The sequence below is a fragment of the Papio anubis genome, chromosome 1, assembly GCF_008728515.1.
Source record: "Papio anubis isolate 15944 chromosome 1, Panubis1.0, whole genome shotgun sequence".
NCBI lineage: Eukaryota > Metazoa > Chordata > Mammalia > Primates > Cercopithecidae > Papio > Papio anubis.
Window position 1 is genome coordinate 68007652 of NC_044976.1, and position 19203 is coordinate 68026854.

At 36.0% G+C, this 19203-nt stretch overlaps 1 protein-coding gene across 11 annotated transcripts in view; it reads left to right on the plus strand.

Annotated features, from left to right (window-relative positions):
• The window catches only part of LRRC7 (leucine rich repeat containing 7), a 553086-nt gene that overhangs the window by 106748 nt on the left and 427135 nt on the right, over positions 1 to 19203 (plus strand). For all 11 annotated transcript variants that reach the window (XM_017962453.3, XM_031669738.1, XM_031669736.1 and 8 more), the window contains one exon: positions 6537 to 6634. In XM_017962453.3, the coding sequence (XP_017817942.1) occupies positions 6537 to 6634 (98 nt within the window). Of the gene's footprint in view, positions 1 to 6536; positions 6635 to 19203 lie in introns of those variants that run through there.

Here is a 19203-nt window from a genome sequence, read left to right on the forward strand (position 1 = left end):
AGTCCTGTGGCTAAGGCTTATTTAAAAACTCCCTCTGTGGTTGGGCATCAGCTGAGTTCAGCCTAGTTATGCTTTCTGCTATGACAGGGGCAGCATTGAGTTCAATGCGATGTCCTAAAACTGCTGCATTCATTCTGTCTCAAGTGCTGAGACTCTCCATGCCATGTGGCCACTGCTGGGAGATAAGGGTGAAGTGATGTTTGCAATTCAAGACTCTTTCCTGCCTTCTTCAATGCCTCTTTCAGTGATATGAAGTTAAAACGAAGCACTATGAGTGCTCACCTGATTTTTGGTTCTGATGAAGGCATTTTTTGTTGTGTGTGTAGATAGTTGTTAAATTGGTGTCCTTGCAGGGTGAGGGTGGTGACGATTGGTGGAGCCTATTTGGCCATCTTCCTCTGCCCTTCTACTTAATACATTTTTTTTAAAAAGTTGTATTAAGTAAAGTTCAATTCCTCTGTCACACTAGCCACATTCGAAGTACTCAATAGCTGTACGTGGCTAGCAGGTACTTTACTGGACAGCACAGATACTGAACATTTCCATCATTGCAGAAAGTTCCATTGCACAGCCCACTTCATAGTTAATAGATCTGAGGTCAAACAGATCTGGATTTAAATCTTGATTTTTTGTACTTATTCTGTGTATGATCCTAAGCAAGTCACGTATATTTCTTAGACTCAGGTGATCCATGGATAAAATACAGATGACGTAGATAATGTACCTATAAAGAACCCAACAAAGCACCTGGCATATAATAGGCATTTGAGAATATTTATACGTGAAACCCTTATTCTCTTATCCCAACTCCCTTTTCCTCCAGTGAGCCAATCATTTTCCTTCTTCTGCCTCCATCAAGTGTAAATCTATTTCAACTAGATTTTCACCCAGACTTCACATCCTTCATTCACCAGAAACACTGCCATCCCAGTCCATGATTCTAGATTAGTCCAAACATATTCCCTGATCCAGCTGAGTCAGCCAAACCTTGTTAGGGGATATTATCTCACTATGGAGATTATCGACAGTGAGTTAATAATATAAATGAGCAGCCTGTAGGTTCCTGTGAGTGACCTCCAGGCAACTTGGCAAGCCTTTGATTGTGCTTTTTTGGTTACTCTTCATTTTCGATAATGTCTGTTCTACTGCAGTCTCTTCCTCAGGCCCTACACCTCTGTGTTAGTAGACAACTTTATCACCTGAATGAATTCAATGGACTTGTCTTCCCTACAATTCCAAGTATATATTTTTTATTTACAGAGGTTCCCAAAGGCCAGTATCTAAACAAGTGTACAGCTGGCTGGCTACTTTCGAAGCACCTGATTAATCTAAAAAACAAAACAAAACAAAAAAAACCATCAACTAGGACTTGACCTCAACCTACTGCATGATAGTCTTTAGTACTGGGAAAATCACTCCTTGGGTGATTTTGAGACCTAGCCAAATTTGGGAGACACCATCAAGAATGTCGTGGACACTTTTTGCTTATAACGGCTGATTGCTATTTCACGCTGTTTGATATTAACCTGGCTGCCCTCATTTCTTCCTAGCAGTCGAACATGTAGGCTGCACTTTTTCAGAGCTCTTCAATGAGTTGTTAGAGCATCTGTCTCACCTGTGGTCATTACATTTCATCTCTCCTTGCTAGAATTGTTAACACACTCCTACTGGTGACTTGCCAAGCTTGAGAGTAGCTAGAACAGCTCCTTTGCCGTGACCTGGCTGTGCTCCAAGATTTCATTTTTGGTCATTTTGTCTGACTATTTAATGCAAACTGTAGATCATAGATAATGGTGGTGAAAGAGTTCAAGTAACCAGAAGTGTAATCTTAAGAAGATGCAAGTTTCAGTTATATAATAATTTAGATGTAAACATTGCTCTGTAAAAATTTTAACTTCATTTTAAGTATGTTTCCAGTGGGCACGACATACCGCATTCCAACGAACAAAATGACTTTTAGTATCTTCATCAATTAGTATATCATTCATGTAATTTGTAGTGAATTGTTTTGGCCCCAGTTATCTTTTTGGCAGTTCTCAAAAACTTAAAATGTCACTGATGGAAGCAAACATTTCAGTGACAATAGCAAAATGATAAGAAATCAGCATGTAATCAACAGATTAACACTAAAAACATATATTTGAAAATAAATATCATATATATGTATAATTTTACATCTATAACATATAAATATGGAGGCAGATTTCACTCTGTTGCCCAGGCTGGAGTACAGTGGCATGATCATGGCTCACTGCAGCCTCCACCTTCCCGTGCTCAAGTGATTCTCCCACCTCAGCCTCCTGAGTATAGATATTAATATAAATATTAATATTATGTTAATAATTTTACCAGAATTAAAAACATGTTATATATTTGAATCTCAGGTATTCAGTCCCCTAGTGGAATTACAATCATGAACTCATGGAAATAAGGGACTAAGAAGCAACTAGAAAAGTCCAGAAAAGATTGGTTAAAGCTTAGTTGAGCCTTCTTCTACTTCCGATGTGGCCTTGAGCAAGTCACTGAGCATATCTGAGCTTAATTTCTTCATCTTTAAAATATTCTTTCACAAGGTTGTTCAAAGGATTAATGAAGTAAATGGTAAATGGTAAAGTAAATGAAGTAATTTAATTCATGAAGGGATAAAGTAAATGGTAAATATATTACAAAATATTTTAATTGTTTCTAAGGTCCAAGTTAACTATAAAATTTTGAAATATTTTCTAAATTCTCTACAAAACCTGTAATGTTGTAGAACTTTAGTTAATTCATGGTGACGACAACCCACTTTTATCCCTGTTAGTGTCCTTGGAAGATTGTCATTAGTAATCCCTTAAATCTTATTGATAAAAAATGAAGTATATTTAGTTAAGTTCTTCATCTATGAAAATTGGCCATTTACATACCTGGATATTTTGTGTTTCCCTAATAATCAGAAAATTTGTAAGCCAAATTTTTTTTTCCTCAACAGTACTATCTGTTTTCATTTTCTTTACTAAAGACCAGTTGTAATATTTTTCCAAATATATGGAACATTTAAAATATTAGTATATGATCACATTTCTATTTGTGATAATCATTATTAATAATAGCTTCATTTACTGAGCTCTCCATTGTGACAGGCACAATGCAAAGCATTTTACGTGTGTTACCATATTTAATCCTCACAACAATCCTGTTGTTGTGTATGTAAGCATGTAAGTAAGGCACAAAGTATGTGAGTAACTTTACCTAAAATCATCCTTTAAGAAAGAAAAAGAGAGGTTAAACCCAGGCATTCTGAATCCAGAGTTGAGGAACATTACATTTAAGCCATACTACATTGCCAGCATTGTATAATCTCTTGCATATCTGCTCATGAGTATTCCCAAGATACAACTTCAACACCATTATTCCTGGGAGGCTAACCTGAGGGTCTTGGATACCAATAGTAATCATCTAAGTCCTCCTAAAGCCTTTGAAAGTACTTTCTAATATGTTTTTGAGTTTTTCTGACATACCCTCAACCATAATTACATGGAAATCCAGTAGACCACTTTTGTTTTCACATATTCGATAGTCAGAGATAAAAAGGAAAAGTAATAGCCTATTCAAGAGAGTAGTTTTCATGTATTCCCCAACCAACATAACTTGTCATTCCCCATCAGAGTGTAATCACAATGAGTAAAAGTGTTTTTAAAAATTACACTACAATTTTATGTAGACATTTGCATGTGCAGGTTCTGTTTGCTATAATTTACTATCTTAAGCTTGTAAATACTAGTGAATAATTATAAGCTCACTTAAATTGTTATCAGATCATCATGGAGAGTTCTGCATTTGCCAAAACACATAATCAAAATTGTGCGTTGAATTAATTCAAGAGTCAGAAACTAGAAAATTTGATATAATTTAGTTCGCATAGCTAATCTTCATGGTGAAATTGCAGGGACAGACCTAGAAGCTTACTTTTCACCCCGCCCCCCACGCACACATATAATGTTGAAGCAGTTTATGTCTTCAATTCTGCAAGTTTCCACTTGGTTTCCTGTCATTGTATTATCATTATCTTGAGAGAAATAACTTTTTCTCACTTGAAATGAATTTTGAGTGAAACTAAGATTCAAGTTATCACTGCACATTAAAAAACAATTTCTTATACTTTACAAACATAGGCATAGGCGTATGAGTGCATGCACACACACACACACACACACACGCGCGCGCGCGCGCGCACATAAAGCAGCCTCTACATATGAATGGACTGATTTCAGTATATTTGGAAGACTATTTTTAAGCCCCAATGATAAGTTCCCATAGGAGTAGTATTATGTTACTATTCCACCCCAAAAGCCTTTTTATCTCATATTTTCCACCACTTAACACACTGCTTTTATGGAATCATCCTTTCTCAATTTCCCCTCCAGATACAAGGAACATAATCCTCTCTATATACTACTAATCCTAGAAAACCCTCTGCCAGTATACCCATAATAATCACACTGTTTTCAATGGTATGCATGTTATCAACCAGGACAGTTATCAAAACCAGTGATATCCCTGGCTGAGGATAATCATATAGATGTTAAGAAATAACGTTTATATTTTCAAAATGATAAATATTATGGTTTACTTTTTCAAATCCTGAGCATTCAATTTTTTTAGTGTTATAGAAGTTAGTAGAGTGTACACTGATGTGCAAAACTGTAAACTTTACTGAAAACAGAAAATACCACAAAGTATATGCTGCTACAGATGCTCACCCAAGTTGTGTTTGATTAATTTATTATTTTCTGGTTGTCAGCATCACCATGTAACTGGTAACAGAAAGGTACAATTTATATTAACCACTCTTTTCAAAAAATCACAATTATTAGAATTTAAAAACGGTCTGATTCAGTCATTAGTATTGAATGAAATCAGCAGTTCCATTCCTGAAAACTGGTACTTTTTGAACATGTTTCTTATTTCAATAGTTTTAGGGGTACAAGTGGGTTTTTATTACACAGATGAATTGTATATTGGTGAAGTCTAGGAATCAGTGCACATGTCACCCGGATAGTGAACATTGTACTCGATAGGTAGTTTTTCATTGATCACCCTTCTCCCACCCTTTCCCTTCTGAGTCTTCAGTGTCCATTATACCACTCTGTGTGCCTTTGCATACTCATACCTTAGTTCTTACACTTATAAGTAAGACATATGGTATTTGCTTTTTGTTCCTGAGTTACTTCACTTAGAGTAATGGTCTCCACTTCCATCCAAGTTACTGAACATTATTTCATTCTTTTTGTGGCTGAGTAGTATATTCCAGTAGTATATATATCCTACACACATATATACATTTTGTGTGTAGATATATATGTGTGTGTATATATTGCACATATACACACCCCACATTTATATATATAGTATATATCATACATATCATATGTCATATATATTTTATATATTATATATCAATATATCATGTATATCTCACATTTTCTTTATCTACTTATAGGGTGATGGGCAGTTAGGTTGATTTCATATCTTTGCAATTGTGAATTGTGGTGTAATAAACATACGAGTGCAGGTGTTTTTATGAAATAGCGTCTTCTTTTCCTTTGGGTTAATCAGTAGTGGGATTACTGAATCAAGTGGTAGATTTACTTTTAGTTCTTTGAGAAATCTCCATACCGTTTTTTGTGGAGACTGTACTAGTTTACATTCCCACCAGCAGTGTATGTGCTCCTTTTTCACATCCATGCCAACATCTATTGTTTTTTGACTTTTTAATAATGACCTTTCTGGCTGGGGTAAGGTGGTATCTCATTGTGAAAAACTGATACTTGAAATGTTGGTAAAAGATATGATTTTTCTTTCCGAATGATGTCCTATTTTTAAATTTATTTACTTTACAAGTAATTACTCTTAGTCGATAGGTCTTTATTTTATTCAACTTGGGCTGCTATAACAAAATACCATAGACTCAGTGCCTTAAACAACAGACTACTGCTCTCAGTTCTGGAGGCTAGGAAGTTCGAGGTCAAGGTGCTGATAAATTTGGTTCCTTGTGGAGGCCTTCACCGTGGCTTGAAGACAGCTTCCTCCCTGTGTCCCCTCATGGTGGAGAGAGAGAGAAGTCTACTCTTTTTCCCTTTTTATTTCTCTCTCTTCCTGTAAAGACACTAATCCCATCATGGATGTTCCACTCATAACCTCCTCTAAACCTAATTACCTCCCACAAGCCCTACCTTCAAATCATGCTGGGGGCTGGTGCTTCAATATTTGAATTTTATGGGGACATATTCAGTCCACAGCAGTCTCTAATTAAAGAATGTGCATAAGTTTCATACACATGGTGTTTTAAATTTTTTTAATTGGAATGCTGGAGAAGTCAAGCACTCTCCAATTTACTATGGTCCCCAATGCTCCTTGCCAGCTCGCTCCTTGCCAGGTCATCTTCATGGTGTTGTCTAGCAAAGTTCTGTGGGTATTTGAATTTTAGACCATTTAACTTGTAAACATCTATCAAACTTTTGGTATTAAAATACTCTTTTGATTCTCTCTTATAGGATGGAGAACCTAATAAGGGGAAGGAACCCCCCACAATACCAGAGAAGTCCTTGTAAAGAGGTTCGTGCAGCACTTCGGAAAAGGCCTGAAGAGGAGTGTAAGTATGTTTAATAGGATTAACTGTGTTCTAGATAGATTTTGGTGAGTAGCATAGTAAAATGAAATGAGTGACCTTTAAATGATTAGTCAAGTAATAGAATATTTGCTGAGTTGAGTTGGTCTTTTAAAAATAACTTACCATATGTTACCTGAATGTAAGTGCTTACTTAGAACATTGCTTTCTTAAGGATATTTCTCTGGTACTTCAAGATGTTCTACTGATAATCAAGTTCCCTGTTCAAATGAGATGGGAAAAGGCTGTACGGTCTGACAAATCTTCCTTAGATATTTATACCATGCAGGTAATGGTTCTGAGACGTCCTGAAGTAAAGAAACTTTTGAAATGTATCTAAAATCAACACTTTCCAGTTTCCCTTTAGCCACAGCACTCTTTTAACATTTTTTTTTTTAACTGAGAACTTTTTAAAACCACTCCTTTAGACAAAGTACTAGATATCTGCCGGTAAATGTAAACCTGTTTGCCAAATGGAAACATTTGATTTAATTGAATTTAGTAAAATGTTCTGAACGATAGATACCATGAATCCCAGTATAAAGTCATGTTAGTTCATCCTCAAATTATTAAATATTAGAATATGCCATTGGCTGTAGGGATTTTATTTATTTTCTATAGCATGTAGTAGATTGTTGGAGACTCTTGACATAATATTCACATTTTGAGTTTATAAAATGATTCATAAGACTATGTTTCCTCATGGTATTTGCATATAATTATTTTCAGGGAACTAAATCACATTTCATTATGATAAAAATTTATCAGAATTTTGCCCTTTTACAGGAACTTCCATTTTACAAGGATAAAGCTAATGTAGTGGGTTCACTGAAGTATACAGTTAAGTAATATTTTAAGATTATAGTGGCATTTTCAAATTAGTTTGAAGTATACTGCTGTGGGTAAAGACCAACTACATTAAAGCAGGGCACACTCATGGTAAATGAAGTGTTCTTGTTTTGTTTATTATAAAGTTAATAGATAACCTTACTGAGCTGACATATATGTCATTCAGTAGTGTTTTGGCCTTCTTTAACCTGGTAGATTTATGGCTTATAACACCACAAACAATATTTAACTAAAACTAAAACTTGAAAATAAAGATAGAGTTCGTGGGCATTTATAACTATGCAGACTCTTGCATAAAAGTATTACGTATTTCTGTTGGGTTTATAGAAAAACTTTGGGGTTTCTTCTCTAGGCTTCAAGGAGACCATCAGTTTAGTCTCTGGTACAGTTCTGTAGATACTTAAATAAAACTTAAAAGGGATATTTGTAGATATGTTTGCAAACGATTATCACAGAGTTGCCATTTAACATAAACAAAGTGATATTTCAGGGCTCTTGTACTGAGTTGGTCTAAGCCAGGGGTTGGCCAATATGGTTTGTTGATGAAACTCAGCCTGACACCTTTTTTGTAAGTACAATTTTATTGAAACACAGCCATCATTTATTCATTGTGTATTATGCACAACTGATTTTGCACTACAAAGGAATAGTTGAGTAGTTGTGACAAGAGACCGTATGGCCCCCAAAACCAAAAAAATATTTACCTGGGTCTTTATGGAAAATCTTTTTGAACCCTGGTCTGGGCCAGTGGTTCTCAAATTGTGATCTCCAGGCTATGAGCAGCAGCAGAAGCATCTGGGAACTTGTTAAAAATGCAAATTCTAGTGCTGCAAGCCACACCTACCGAATCAGAAACTCTTAGAGCGGGGCCTGGTGACCTGTATTTTAAGAAGCTCTGCAGGAGATTCTGATGCAGGCTCAAGCTTGAAAACTACTAGCCTAGGTAAAATGACTGACATCAGATGATACTAAATCGTTATCTATACAAAAGAGGAATAATCATTGGTATAGTTCATAATCAAGTTTTATTGTTCTCTAATGTAAAGTACATATGTTAAGCTACCTAATATGTGCTTAGCAAGGTACATGATATAACCGACACTTGTGTTATAAGTTCTTACCAATTGGATCGTGACAGTCAGGGAAGTCTTTGAAGTGTCACCAAGGAAATTCAGCTGGAGTATGTTATTGAACATGGAAAGATGTACTGAAAAATGCAAAATCTATGCAATTGTTTTCTTTTCCATAGAGGTCTTTATTTTCCCTTGTTAGTGCAGTGAGCAGTTCTTCTTGCTATGTGACAGACTAGTGTGAATTCCATGAGAAAAATAAAAGCCACAATTTTTTTTTGTAATGGAAGCAACATATCATGGTAGTGAAAACTATTAATGTTAGAGACACACAAAAGGATTTTTTCTCTAATATGACACTTAATTTGACCAGATGCAGGACCATGAATAGATAGTTATTTTAAATATAAAATTCAGTTTATCTGAAGAAAATGAGGATACGCTAAAGCCTACTTAATGTAATTATTTTAAGAATGAAGGGAGACATTTATATTAAGTAGTTGGTACAGAACCTGGGATGTAGTGAGTTTTCTTTCCTCTCTTCTCTTTTTCTGTCTCTTTCTTTAATTGTTATTATTGTTCTCTTATTTCAAACTAAACATTTGTTTGAGGATAATAAGGCAGCTTTTTGAGATCAGGAATGCAAATGCACAGATATTACCACCACTGTTTTTAGAAACAATCATGCATGGAGAAGAGGTTCTAAGTAAATATCATAAAGCTGAAATTCTTGCAGCAATGTTCGATGGTAATTCATGTTTGATATTAGTTTAACACAATGGCCTAGTTGTTTTTCTGTGACTCTACAGATTCAGTATAGATCTACACCAAGATTTGTTGGTCAAATCCCACACAAAGGTTCCACCTTTGAGAACTATCGTAGAAAGTCAAATCAAAGCTTTTCTGCACTAAGAATTGAAAGGAATAAGGAAACGTGGTTCAGACCATAGGATCCTCCAGAGTAAGGAAATCACTCTTTCATTGGGAGATATTGTATACGGGAAGGTTTTGCTAAATAGCATACTTTGTATTGTTTTCTTTTATAATTCTCTATCTCACTTTACAATATTTGCAATGTTAAAATCAACGTAAGGTCACCAGACGTAGATCTTAGTTATTTAATGTGAATTATATCTACCTATGCTGCATCTGGCATGGTCAAGTAAACGTTCAGTAAAAATAGATTATTGTGGAAGACAGATTTTTAAACATGTTTAAGTTATTCCCCATTAAAATACAAAATAAAAACTTTGTCCTCAAAGCCACAGCCCCTTTGAGCTACAGCCCTACACTCTTGTTTTCTGTTCAGGAAAAATCTCTTGATTTATCTAAGAGTTATCTATACTCGCTCCATTTACTTGCCTCCCACTTACTCCTCCAAACCAGTCCAGTCTGGTTCCTGTCCAGTCACTCTACTGAAACAGCTTTTGTTCAGAGAGCATCAATCAATTTTTTATGTTGCTCTAATAGTTTTCTATTGCTATGTAACAAATTAGCACAGACCTGTGTCTTAAAACAACATCATTTATCATGTCACATTTTCTGAAGGTCAGGAGTCCAGAGTTTGCTGCTTCAGGTATCACCAGGTTGAAGTCTTATCAAAAGCTCAATTGGGGAAATAATTCACTTCTGAACTCATTTAGGCTGTTGGCAGAATTTGTTTCCTTGTGGTGGTATGACAGTCCCAGTTTTTTGTTGGCTGCCAGCTGAAGTCACTTTTAGGTTCTAGAGGCCTCCAGAAGCTCCTTGCTGCATGGACATTCTAAATTAGCCCATTTACTCCCTATTCTCAGAGAGAATTACCTGTCTCTCTTTTAAGTACTTTCACCTGATTAAGTCAGGCACACCCAAGATAATTTCAATTTTGATTAACTCAAAATGTGGGATCATAATTACACCATTGACTTTGCCATATTTTATTGTCCAGAAGAAAGTGATAGGTCCAGCTTATATCCAAGGAGAGGGGATTATACACGGTTCAGGCATCAAGGAGTATGTTGATGATCATGGGGCCATTTTAGAAGTTAAGCTATCATTTGCTAATCCATCAAGCATTGTTTTCAATGCTCATCTTACTTGACTTTTTAGCAGGGATCAATACTGTTGACCATTTTGTCCTTTTGAAAAATGCAATGCTCTGAATATTACTATCCCTCCAAACTGTATATGTTAAAACCCAATTGATGTTATATCATGAGATAGACTTTTTGGAGGTAATCTATGACAAGGCACCATCTATAAATCAGAAAGTGGGACTTACCACGTACCAAATGTGCCAACATCTTGATCTTGGATTTCCCAGCTTCCAGAACTGTGAGAAATAAATTTTTGTTGTCAATAAGCTACCTAGTTCATGGAATTTCATTATGGTAGCATGAATACGCTGAGACAGAGATCATCTAATGCTTTGGCTACCATAATAGAATACTTTCCTGATTTTTCTATAGTCCCTCTGGTTACTCTTTTGCATGCTAAACTTTCTCTTTACAGCCATCATATATTAGAATTTTGGAAGATAGTTTGAAGTCTTCTTTTTTGTCCCAAATATACTTCCTCCACAAACAATGTCATTACATACAGTGTTAGTTATTCCTATAATCAGATGACTCACAAATTGATGTATCCAGACCAAACCTCTCTCTGTTCATCCCAGTGTGCACTTGACACATTCTTGAATGTTTCAACAACACAAAAAACCCAACAAATCCAAAACCAAATCTATGATCTTTCAAAGCCCGAGCTTCTCCCAGTGTTTTCTGTCTGAATGTGTGATGCTGTTAACCATCTAGGTTCAAAGTTAATAAACCTAGGAGTCGTCTTCCATACATTTCTTCCCCTTTTCTCTCCTATGTTCACTCTAATTTCAAGGCCTCTCAACTTGACCTCCTACGTATGTTTTGAATCTGTTCACAAATCACCTTTGCAAATATTCTATGTAAGATTCTACCAAATGCTCCCCTAAGTGGATTTCCTACATACTGTTAGAAAACCCTCTTTATCTTAAAATAACCCTATGGTTTTCCATTGCTCATTCAAGAAAGACAATAGCCATACTGTGGATTTGAAGATTTTGCAGAGTCTAGCCCCCACCCACCCAATCAGCCTCATCTCATACTCTATTCCTGTGCTCTCTGTGCTTCAACCAAACTGACTGTCTTATAATTATTGATCGTACTCAGTGATAAGAGAAAAAATATATATTTTGAAATAATGTAGAACTAGAGGGAAGAAGTTAACCTGGAAAGGAAGAGTTTGCCTTCAAAAAATAAATTGAAGAAACTAGAAGAAAAATTAAAGAGATTAAATTTTCAATAGTCACAAGAAATACTCTAAGAAATACCTGCAAAATAAACAATGTGGAAAAAACTTTTTTTAGAGAAAAGAAAAGGAAAAATGAACATTATTGAGCAGGGAATTAAAAAAAAAAAAAAAAAAAAAAACCTAAACATGAAGATCACAATTAAAATCTTTACTGGAGTCAATAGAAGAATTTACATGCAAAAATATCAGAAATTGGAACAATTGGAACTGGAAGCACTCCATGAATACAAAGGAAAGATGATGAAATAATAAATAATGATGGGAAACAATTACATGTAGAAAAATGAAGAACGAACATCCAACCTAAGAAGTGTAAATTGTCTTAAAGGAATCAGAACAATTCAAACAAAAATGCTAAAAGATTTAATGTAATGTACTTTCTGAAGCTATTAAAATATCTGATTGCATATTAAAATGTTTTCTGATGTACTGTATAAAAATCAGTTATATAAGATCCATACCCAGATACATACAGATATTTTAGAATTATACTATCAACTTTCTGAGCAGCAAGAACTCCCTCTTATTCACTATATTAATAACACATGACATATTGTCTGGCAGTTAGTAGGTGTTCAACAGATATTATAGAATGAATGAGAATGAGTGAAGGAATTAATTACTTAACTTCAAACATGAAAATTCACAAGAATCTGCCAGAAATAAAGAAAGAGATGGGTAGGAGAGATAAAAAGAAGGAGGATAAAGGGAAGGGAAAGAAAGGCGTAGAGGAAAAAGAAAAAAGGGGAAAGAGAAATGGAGGTTCCCTATTGTCGTGGTGCTGAGGGAGAATTGGCTAGCCTGGTGAAAGCTAAGAGCACCTGGATCCGCTGCTTGCTCATATGAATTAAATTAAAGATGGATTAGGGCAAGCTCATTTAGACCTAAAAAATACCATAAACCCTAAGAAGAGGAAAAACTACGTGGTAAATTCAGGACCTGGAGCATGGGCAAAGAGACTTCGTATCTAAACTTACAAAAACAATGGCGTAGGCCAAAATTGACAAATGGGATCTAATTAAACTAAGGAAGCTGCTGACAAAAGAAACTACCATCAGGTGAACAGGCAGCCCTACAGAATGGGAGAGATTTTTTGCCGTCTGCCTCTCATCTGACAAAGGGCTAATATCCAGAACAAAGGAATCGATCAAATTTACCTAGAAAAAACAACAACCCTGTCAAAAAGTAGGCAAAGGATGAACAGACATTTCTCAAAGACATTCATACAATACATGAGAGACACATAGAAAAACTGCTCATCATCACTGGCCATCAGAGAAATGCAAATCAAAACCACAAGGATACCATCTCCGCACGGATTCAGGTGGCGTGGTATAAATTCGAGCAAGCAGGTGCTGGAGAGGATGTGGAGAAATGAACGCGCCATTTGGTGGGATTGTAAACTGGATTCAGCGGTGGCGGAAAACAGTAGCGGCGTTCCTCGGGGTCGAACTAGATGTACCATACGTTGTATCCATTACTGGGTATATACCCAAAAGGATTATAAATCGGCGTAACCTTCGCAGAACCATTTTACATGTATTGGGCATATTCCTATTAGCAAAGAGACTGGAATCCAACCGAATGCCATCAGTGACAAGGCGGATTTAGAAATGCGGCACCGCCACTTCACCATGGAATGCTATGCATGCGCGGGATAAAGGTTGAAATCGCTGTAGGGACATGGATGCAGCTAAAACCATCGTTTCTCATCAAACTATCACAGAACAGAAACCGAAGCCACATGACCTCCTCACTTAAATTGAAGCAGACAAATGAGATCCGCCGGACTCAGGAAGAACATCACACACGGGGCCTATCAGCAGGGAGGGAGGTGGGAGGGATTGCATTGGGGTTATACCTGATGTAAATAACGAGTTGATGGAGTGCGCTGAAGCAGAGTTGATGGGTGCCTGTAACATGGCACAAGTATACATATGTAACAAACCTGCGTTATGCGCACTTATGTACCCTAGAACAAAATATATTATCGTTGGAATACAGAAAAGAAAGGGAGGGTGAGCTTGCAGTTTATATAACAGATGTGGTATAGATTCACCTTTCCTGATCCTCAATTCTAAATGAAACTAAAAACTCTGGAAAAATTCTTTCATTTAAAAGGAACAGAAACTTACAAAGAGCAAACGAGCTGGGAATAGGACTTAAAGAAAGACATCATGGTATGCTGCTTGCGTTTTCTTTTTATCTCCTGTATATCCCTCGACTGCATACCAGAGAGGCTTGCAATCTGGTACTGTCGACAGGCATGAAGAAAAGAAGGAAAAAAAACAAAAGCGAATCCTACTCTCTCAGTCCAGAGGACCAAGAGAGAAAAAAACAACAGAGGTTTGGAAGAGAGCCACCGATATCTTATTCTATAGTCCTGATCGACAGGCAGTTCAATTCACCTGCAGAAACAGAACAGTAAGGCCACAGGCCATCCCTGCTCTGCTCTCCCTGGTGGGCAGATCTATCTGGTAGTAATGGTGGCAGCAGTAAAGCCCTGTGTCTTCCTATCTTTCACCCAGTGTCATAAAGAGACCCAGGCCCAGTGGCTTCTGTGCCTTCCCAGAGATTTACCTAGGAATATTAGGGAACCCAGAGCAGCACTTTTAACTCTAGCAGATGACACCAGCGGAGTTTTGGCAGAAGCTCCAACAGTGCCGGAAGAATGAAGCAGACCAGATCAGCATTAGCATTATAAAAAATCAGAACACTAACTGCCATTGGAACTAAAGCCCACAAAATTAGTCCAAACCCTATAAGCTAAACCTAAACAGGATACATACCTGCTCAAATAAAGGATTTCAATAGGATTAAAAGTCTCCTAACATAATAATCAAAATATTCAAAATGCAATTGAATGTAACTCATCATACCATGAACCAGAAAAACCACAATCTGAGAAAAGACATTCCACTGACCCCAATACTCAGACGAATTAGATAATGGAATTTCTGAGAAGGAAATTGAAGCATCCATCATAAGAATGCTTCAGGAGACAATTACATAATCTCTTGAAACAAGTCAAGAAAAACAGAAAATCTCAGGGGAAAAAAAAAGGACTTATAAAAAAGAACCAAATGGAAATTATGTAACTGAAAATCAAAATTACCAAAATAAAAATATCACTTAATGGACTCAATAGTAGAGTGAAAATTACAGAAAATAGATTAAACGAATATGTAGATTGGTGGAATTTACTCAATCTGAACAACAAAGAGAATATATACTAAACAAAAATGGACAGAACCTCAGGGATTTGTGGAAAAATAACAAAATATATAATATTTGTATCATCAGAATCCCAGGAGAGGAAAGGAGTATGGGACAGATAAAAGTATTTAAGAAGTAATGGTTGCAAACTTCTACAAGTTGACAAAAGACATAAATCTAGATATTCAAGAAGCTGGGTCAACACCAAAGAAGATAAACCAAAAAAAAAAATCCACAACAGGACATTTCATAATTAAATTTGTGAGAACCAAAGATAAAGAAAAATCTTAAAAACAACCAGAGTGCAATAATACATTACATATAAAGGAGCAGAAATAACTCATTACATATAAAGGAACATCAATTAAAATGACAGTATATTTTCATCTGAAACCACAGAGGCCAGAAGGAAATGACACACAAGATTTTCAAGTGTTATAAGAATTGTCAACTCTGAATCCTATATCCAACTAAACCGTCCTTCAGCAATCAAGGAAAAATAAAACCACTCTCAGAAGAAGGAAAACTGAGAGAATTTGTTGCTAACAAACCTTCCCCAAAACAATGGCTACACAGAACTCTCCAAACACAAAGAAAAAGTTTAACAAAAGAAGACTTGTACCTTCAGGAAGTAAAGAACAGTAGAATGAATAAAAATAGAAGTATGAATAGTAGAATTTTCTTTACCTTATGTTTCATGGTTGAAGCAAAAACTATAATACCATCTGATGTGGTACACATGTATGTAGATGAAATAATTAAGTCAATTAATATTTAAAAAGTAGAAAGGGTAAAGGGACCTAAATTGGTATAAGGTTTCTCTACTTCACTTGAAATTGTATAACACTGATACCAGTAGACTGTGATAAGTTATGTATGTATATTGTAATACCTAGAGCAACCACTAAGAAGACAACAAAATAATAGACTCAAAAACATTTTAGGTAAATCAAAAGTGAACTAAATATATTTATGTAACCTAGAGGATGTGAAGGAAAAAGAAACATAGAAACAAGAAACCAAGAGAACAGAACAGAAAACAAATAATAAAATTAGATGTATTACACTTAAGTCGTAATATATCAATAATTACATTAAGTGTAAATAGTGTAAACACCGTGGTTAAAAGACAAAGCTTGTCTGATTGGATAAAAAAGAAAGACCAACTATATGTTGCTTATAAAAATGTCCTTTAGATGCAAAAATACAAAAAGGTTAAATATAAAGGGATGGAAAAAGAAATACCATCCTAAATTATTTAAATGAAAGCTAGAGTGACTATATTAATATCAGGATAAAAGTAACTTCAGAGCAAAACGTTACAAGGGATAAAGAAGGTCAGTTCATCAAGAGGACTTAATCATGAAATTGTATGTATTCAAATTAATTTTACAAAATTTGTATTTTCTTTTTTTTTTTTTTTTTTTTTTGAGACGGAGTCTCGCTCTGTCGCCCAGGCTGGGGTGCAGTGGCCAGATCTCAGCTCACTGCAAGCTCTGCCTCCCGGGTTTACACCATTCTCCTGCCTCAGACTCCCGAGTAGCTGGGACTATAGGCGCCCGCCACCTCGCATGGCTAGTTTTTTGTATTTTTTAGTAGAGACAGGGTTTCACCGTGCACCATGTTAGCCAGGATGGCTTCGATCTCCTGACCTCGTGATCCACCCGTCTCGGCCTCCCAAAGTGCTGGGATTACAGGCTTGAGCCACCACGCCCGGCCAAAAATTTGTATTTTCTTAAACTTTGTTTCATTAGCTTTGCCACATCTTTTCATTTATTTATCTTTTACTTAGTCCAACTTAGTTGTCAATAGCAAATAAATTCTTGTTAGTAAGTTGTGGTTGCGGTCTGCTTAAAAGAAGAAACTTATTTTAGGCCAGGCCTGTTGTCTCCCTTCTGTAATCCCAGCACTTTGGCAGGCTGAGGAGAGTGAATCACCAGAGGTCGGGAATTCGACACCAGTCTGGCCAAGATGGTGAAACCCAATATCTACAAAAATACAAAAAACTTAGCTGGGCATGGTGGCACACGCCTGTAGTCCCAGCTACTCAGGAGGCTGAGGCAGGAGAATTGCTTGAGCCTGGAAGGCGGAGGTTGCAGTGAGCTGAGATCACACCACTGCACTACAACCTGGTCTACAAAGCAAGACTCCGTCTAAAAAAAAAAAAAAAAGAAAAAAGAAAAGAAAAGAAAAAAAGAGAAATTATTATTTTTATGCAGAAATATTTATGACGGTGTAATTTACTTTCTGAAATCAACCTGAGTCAATATTATGTACACTAAAAGTACATGATGCCTGTCTATTGAGTTTTTGAATAATAACAGAAATTCATTGAAGGGTTTTGGTCCTTTATTTTACCCTTCTAACAGGATTTCTTTAATATTAGCAAGAGATAACACTTCAAATTATTTTGCGTTTATATAACTGAATGTTACCCTTTCAAATGTGAAAATATTCTAATATTAACCAGCTTGGTAAAAATCATTATGATTCGTGACATTCCTACCTTCGCAGTAGAAGCCATTGAATATGATTTAGGCTTTTCCTAGTAACTCAAGGATGGTTTTATAATCTGCCATTATTATAAAGTGTAATAATGGAATTCTGTCTGTTTGCTTCCCTACATATCAAGTTGTCAGCTGTCACTTTTGCTGTAACTGTTCTTGCTTTTTAACTACCTCTTCTTTTGACATTCTGTTTTCCATTTTAGTTTCCTCCTTCAAGAACTGAGAAGTCTGACAAACCATTCTTGTTAAGAATTATAAATTAAACGTGTGTCAATGAATCAGGGATTGAGAATTAATCAAGCTTCAGATGCTTTATGGTAAATCGGGTAAAAGAAGTAAGGAACATTAGTGCAATGTAAGGAGTAGAGTTTATTTGTTGAGTAGATCCTGGAGCCACCCCTTTTCCAGTTGACTTCACCTCAAGTCTGTGCTGGATCCCCAGATACTGGTATTCTTTATCAGTTCCTTTTTTGTAAGCCATGTCCCAGGGACCCAGCTATGATGTTAATGACCTGGTGCTACTATGGTCAGGAGCTTATGAAACAGGGGGTGGGGGAAAATCTCATATCTACTAAAGAAATTTGATGGTTTGCATAACTGGAAGTTTAGAAATAAGACAGGCTTCAGAACGTCACCATTCTCTGGATGTCAGCTTTATTCTTGGGCTGGCAGCGATGTTCTGCAGTTATAAACCTCATGCATGTGCATGAAAATTTACAGAGGAAGAAATGCTGTCTCTTTCCTGGACTCTTTTTATGTTAAAAAAAAAAAAAAAAAAAAAAAAAAAAAAAAAACTTGTAGAAGCCTTAGGAAAATACTCCCTATTTTATCATTTTATTGGCCTAAATGGGGTTACATCCCCATTCATGACCATTACTGTACACCAGGAGAATGCTATGTACTCATTGGCCTCACCCTATTGTACTAAACCAATCACTTTCAAGAGCTGGTTTAATATTAGAAGCAATCTCAGATTTTATATTGGCTATTTGGCTTAGCATAAGCAATGGAGCAGGTAAGATTACTCAACACTATATCCCTTATTTTGCATATACTACATATTTGTCTATACATACTCAACTATCCCAAAATATTTTATGGTTGCAAATGGGAACAAAGGATAGAGGAGGTGGTACTTGGTATATCAGGAATCAGGGCACTAATGTCACAGTGACTTCCAGGCACCTATATATCATTCAGTTCCCTCTTTTTCTATTTGAGCCCTGTAGTTTGTGAGCAGTTTACATTGTCATCATCTTCAGTTTCTCCTTTAAATTCCTTAATCCAATGTCTTTCTGTTTTAAAATCAGACTCACTTCCACTGTGTCTCTCACACTCTATGGCCAGCCCTTCTTCCTTTCAACTTTAAGCAAATGTTAGTCAGATTTTACAGAAAGGGCTGCAGGAGCTCAGAAAGGTTCAGTAATTTATGCAATGTCACATAGCTAGTAAGTGCTGAAGCTGAGATATAAACCTAAGTTTTACTCTAAAAACTGTCTTAGTCATACTGTTTTATGCTATCTGCCTATACCATGCTATATCCTCATTTTCCCTCTCTGGAATTCATCTTCTGCTTAACCCTTAAATTTTT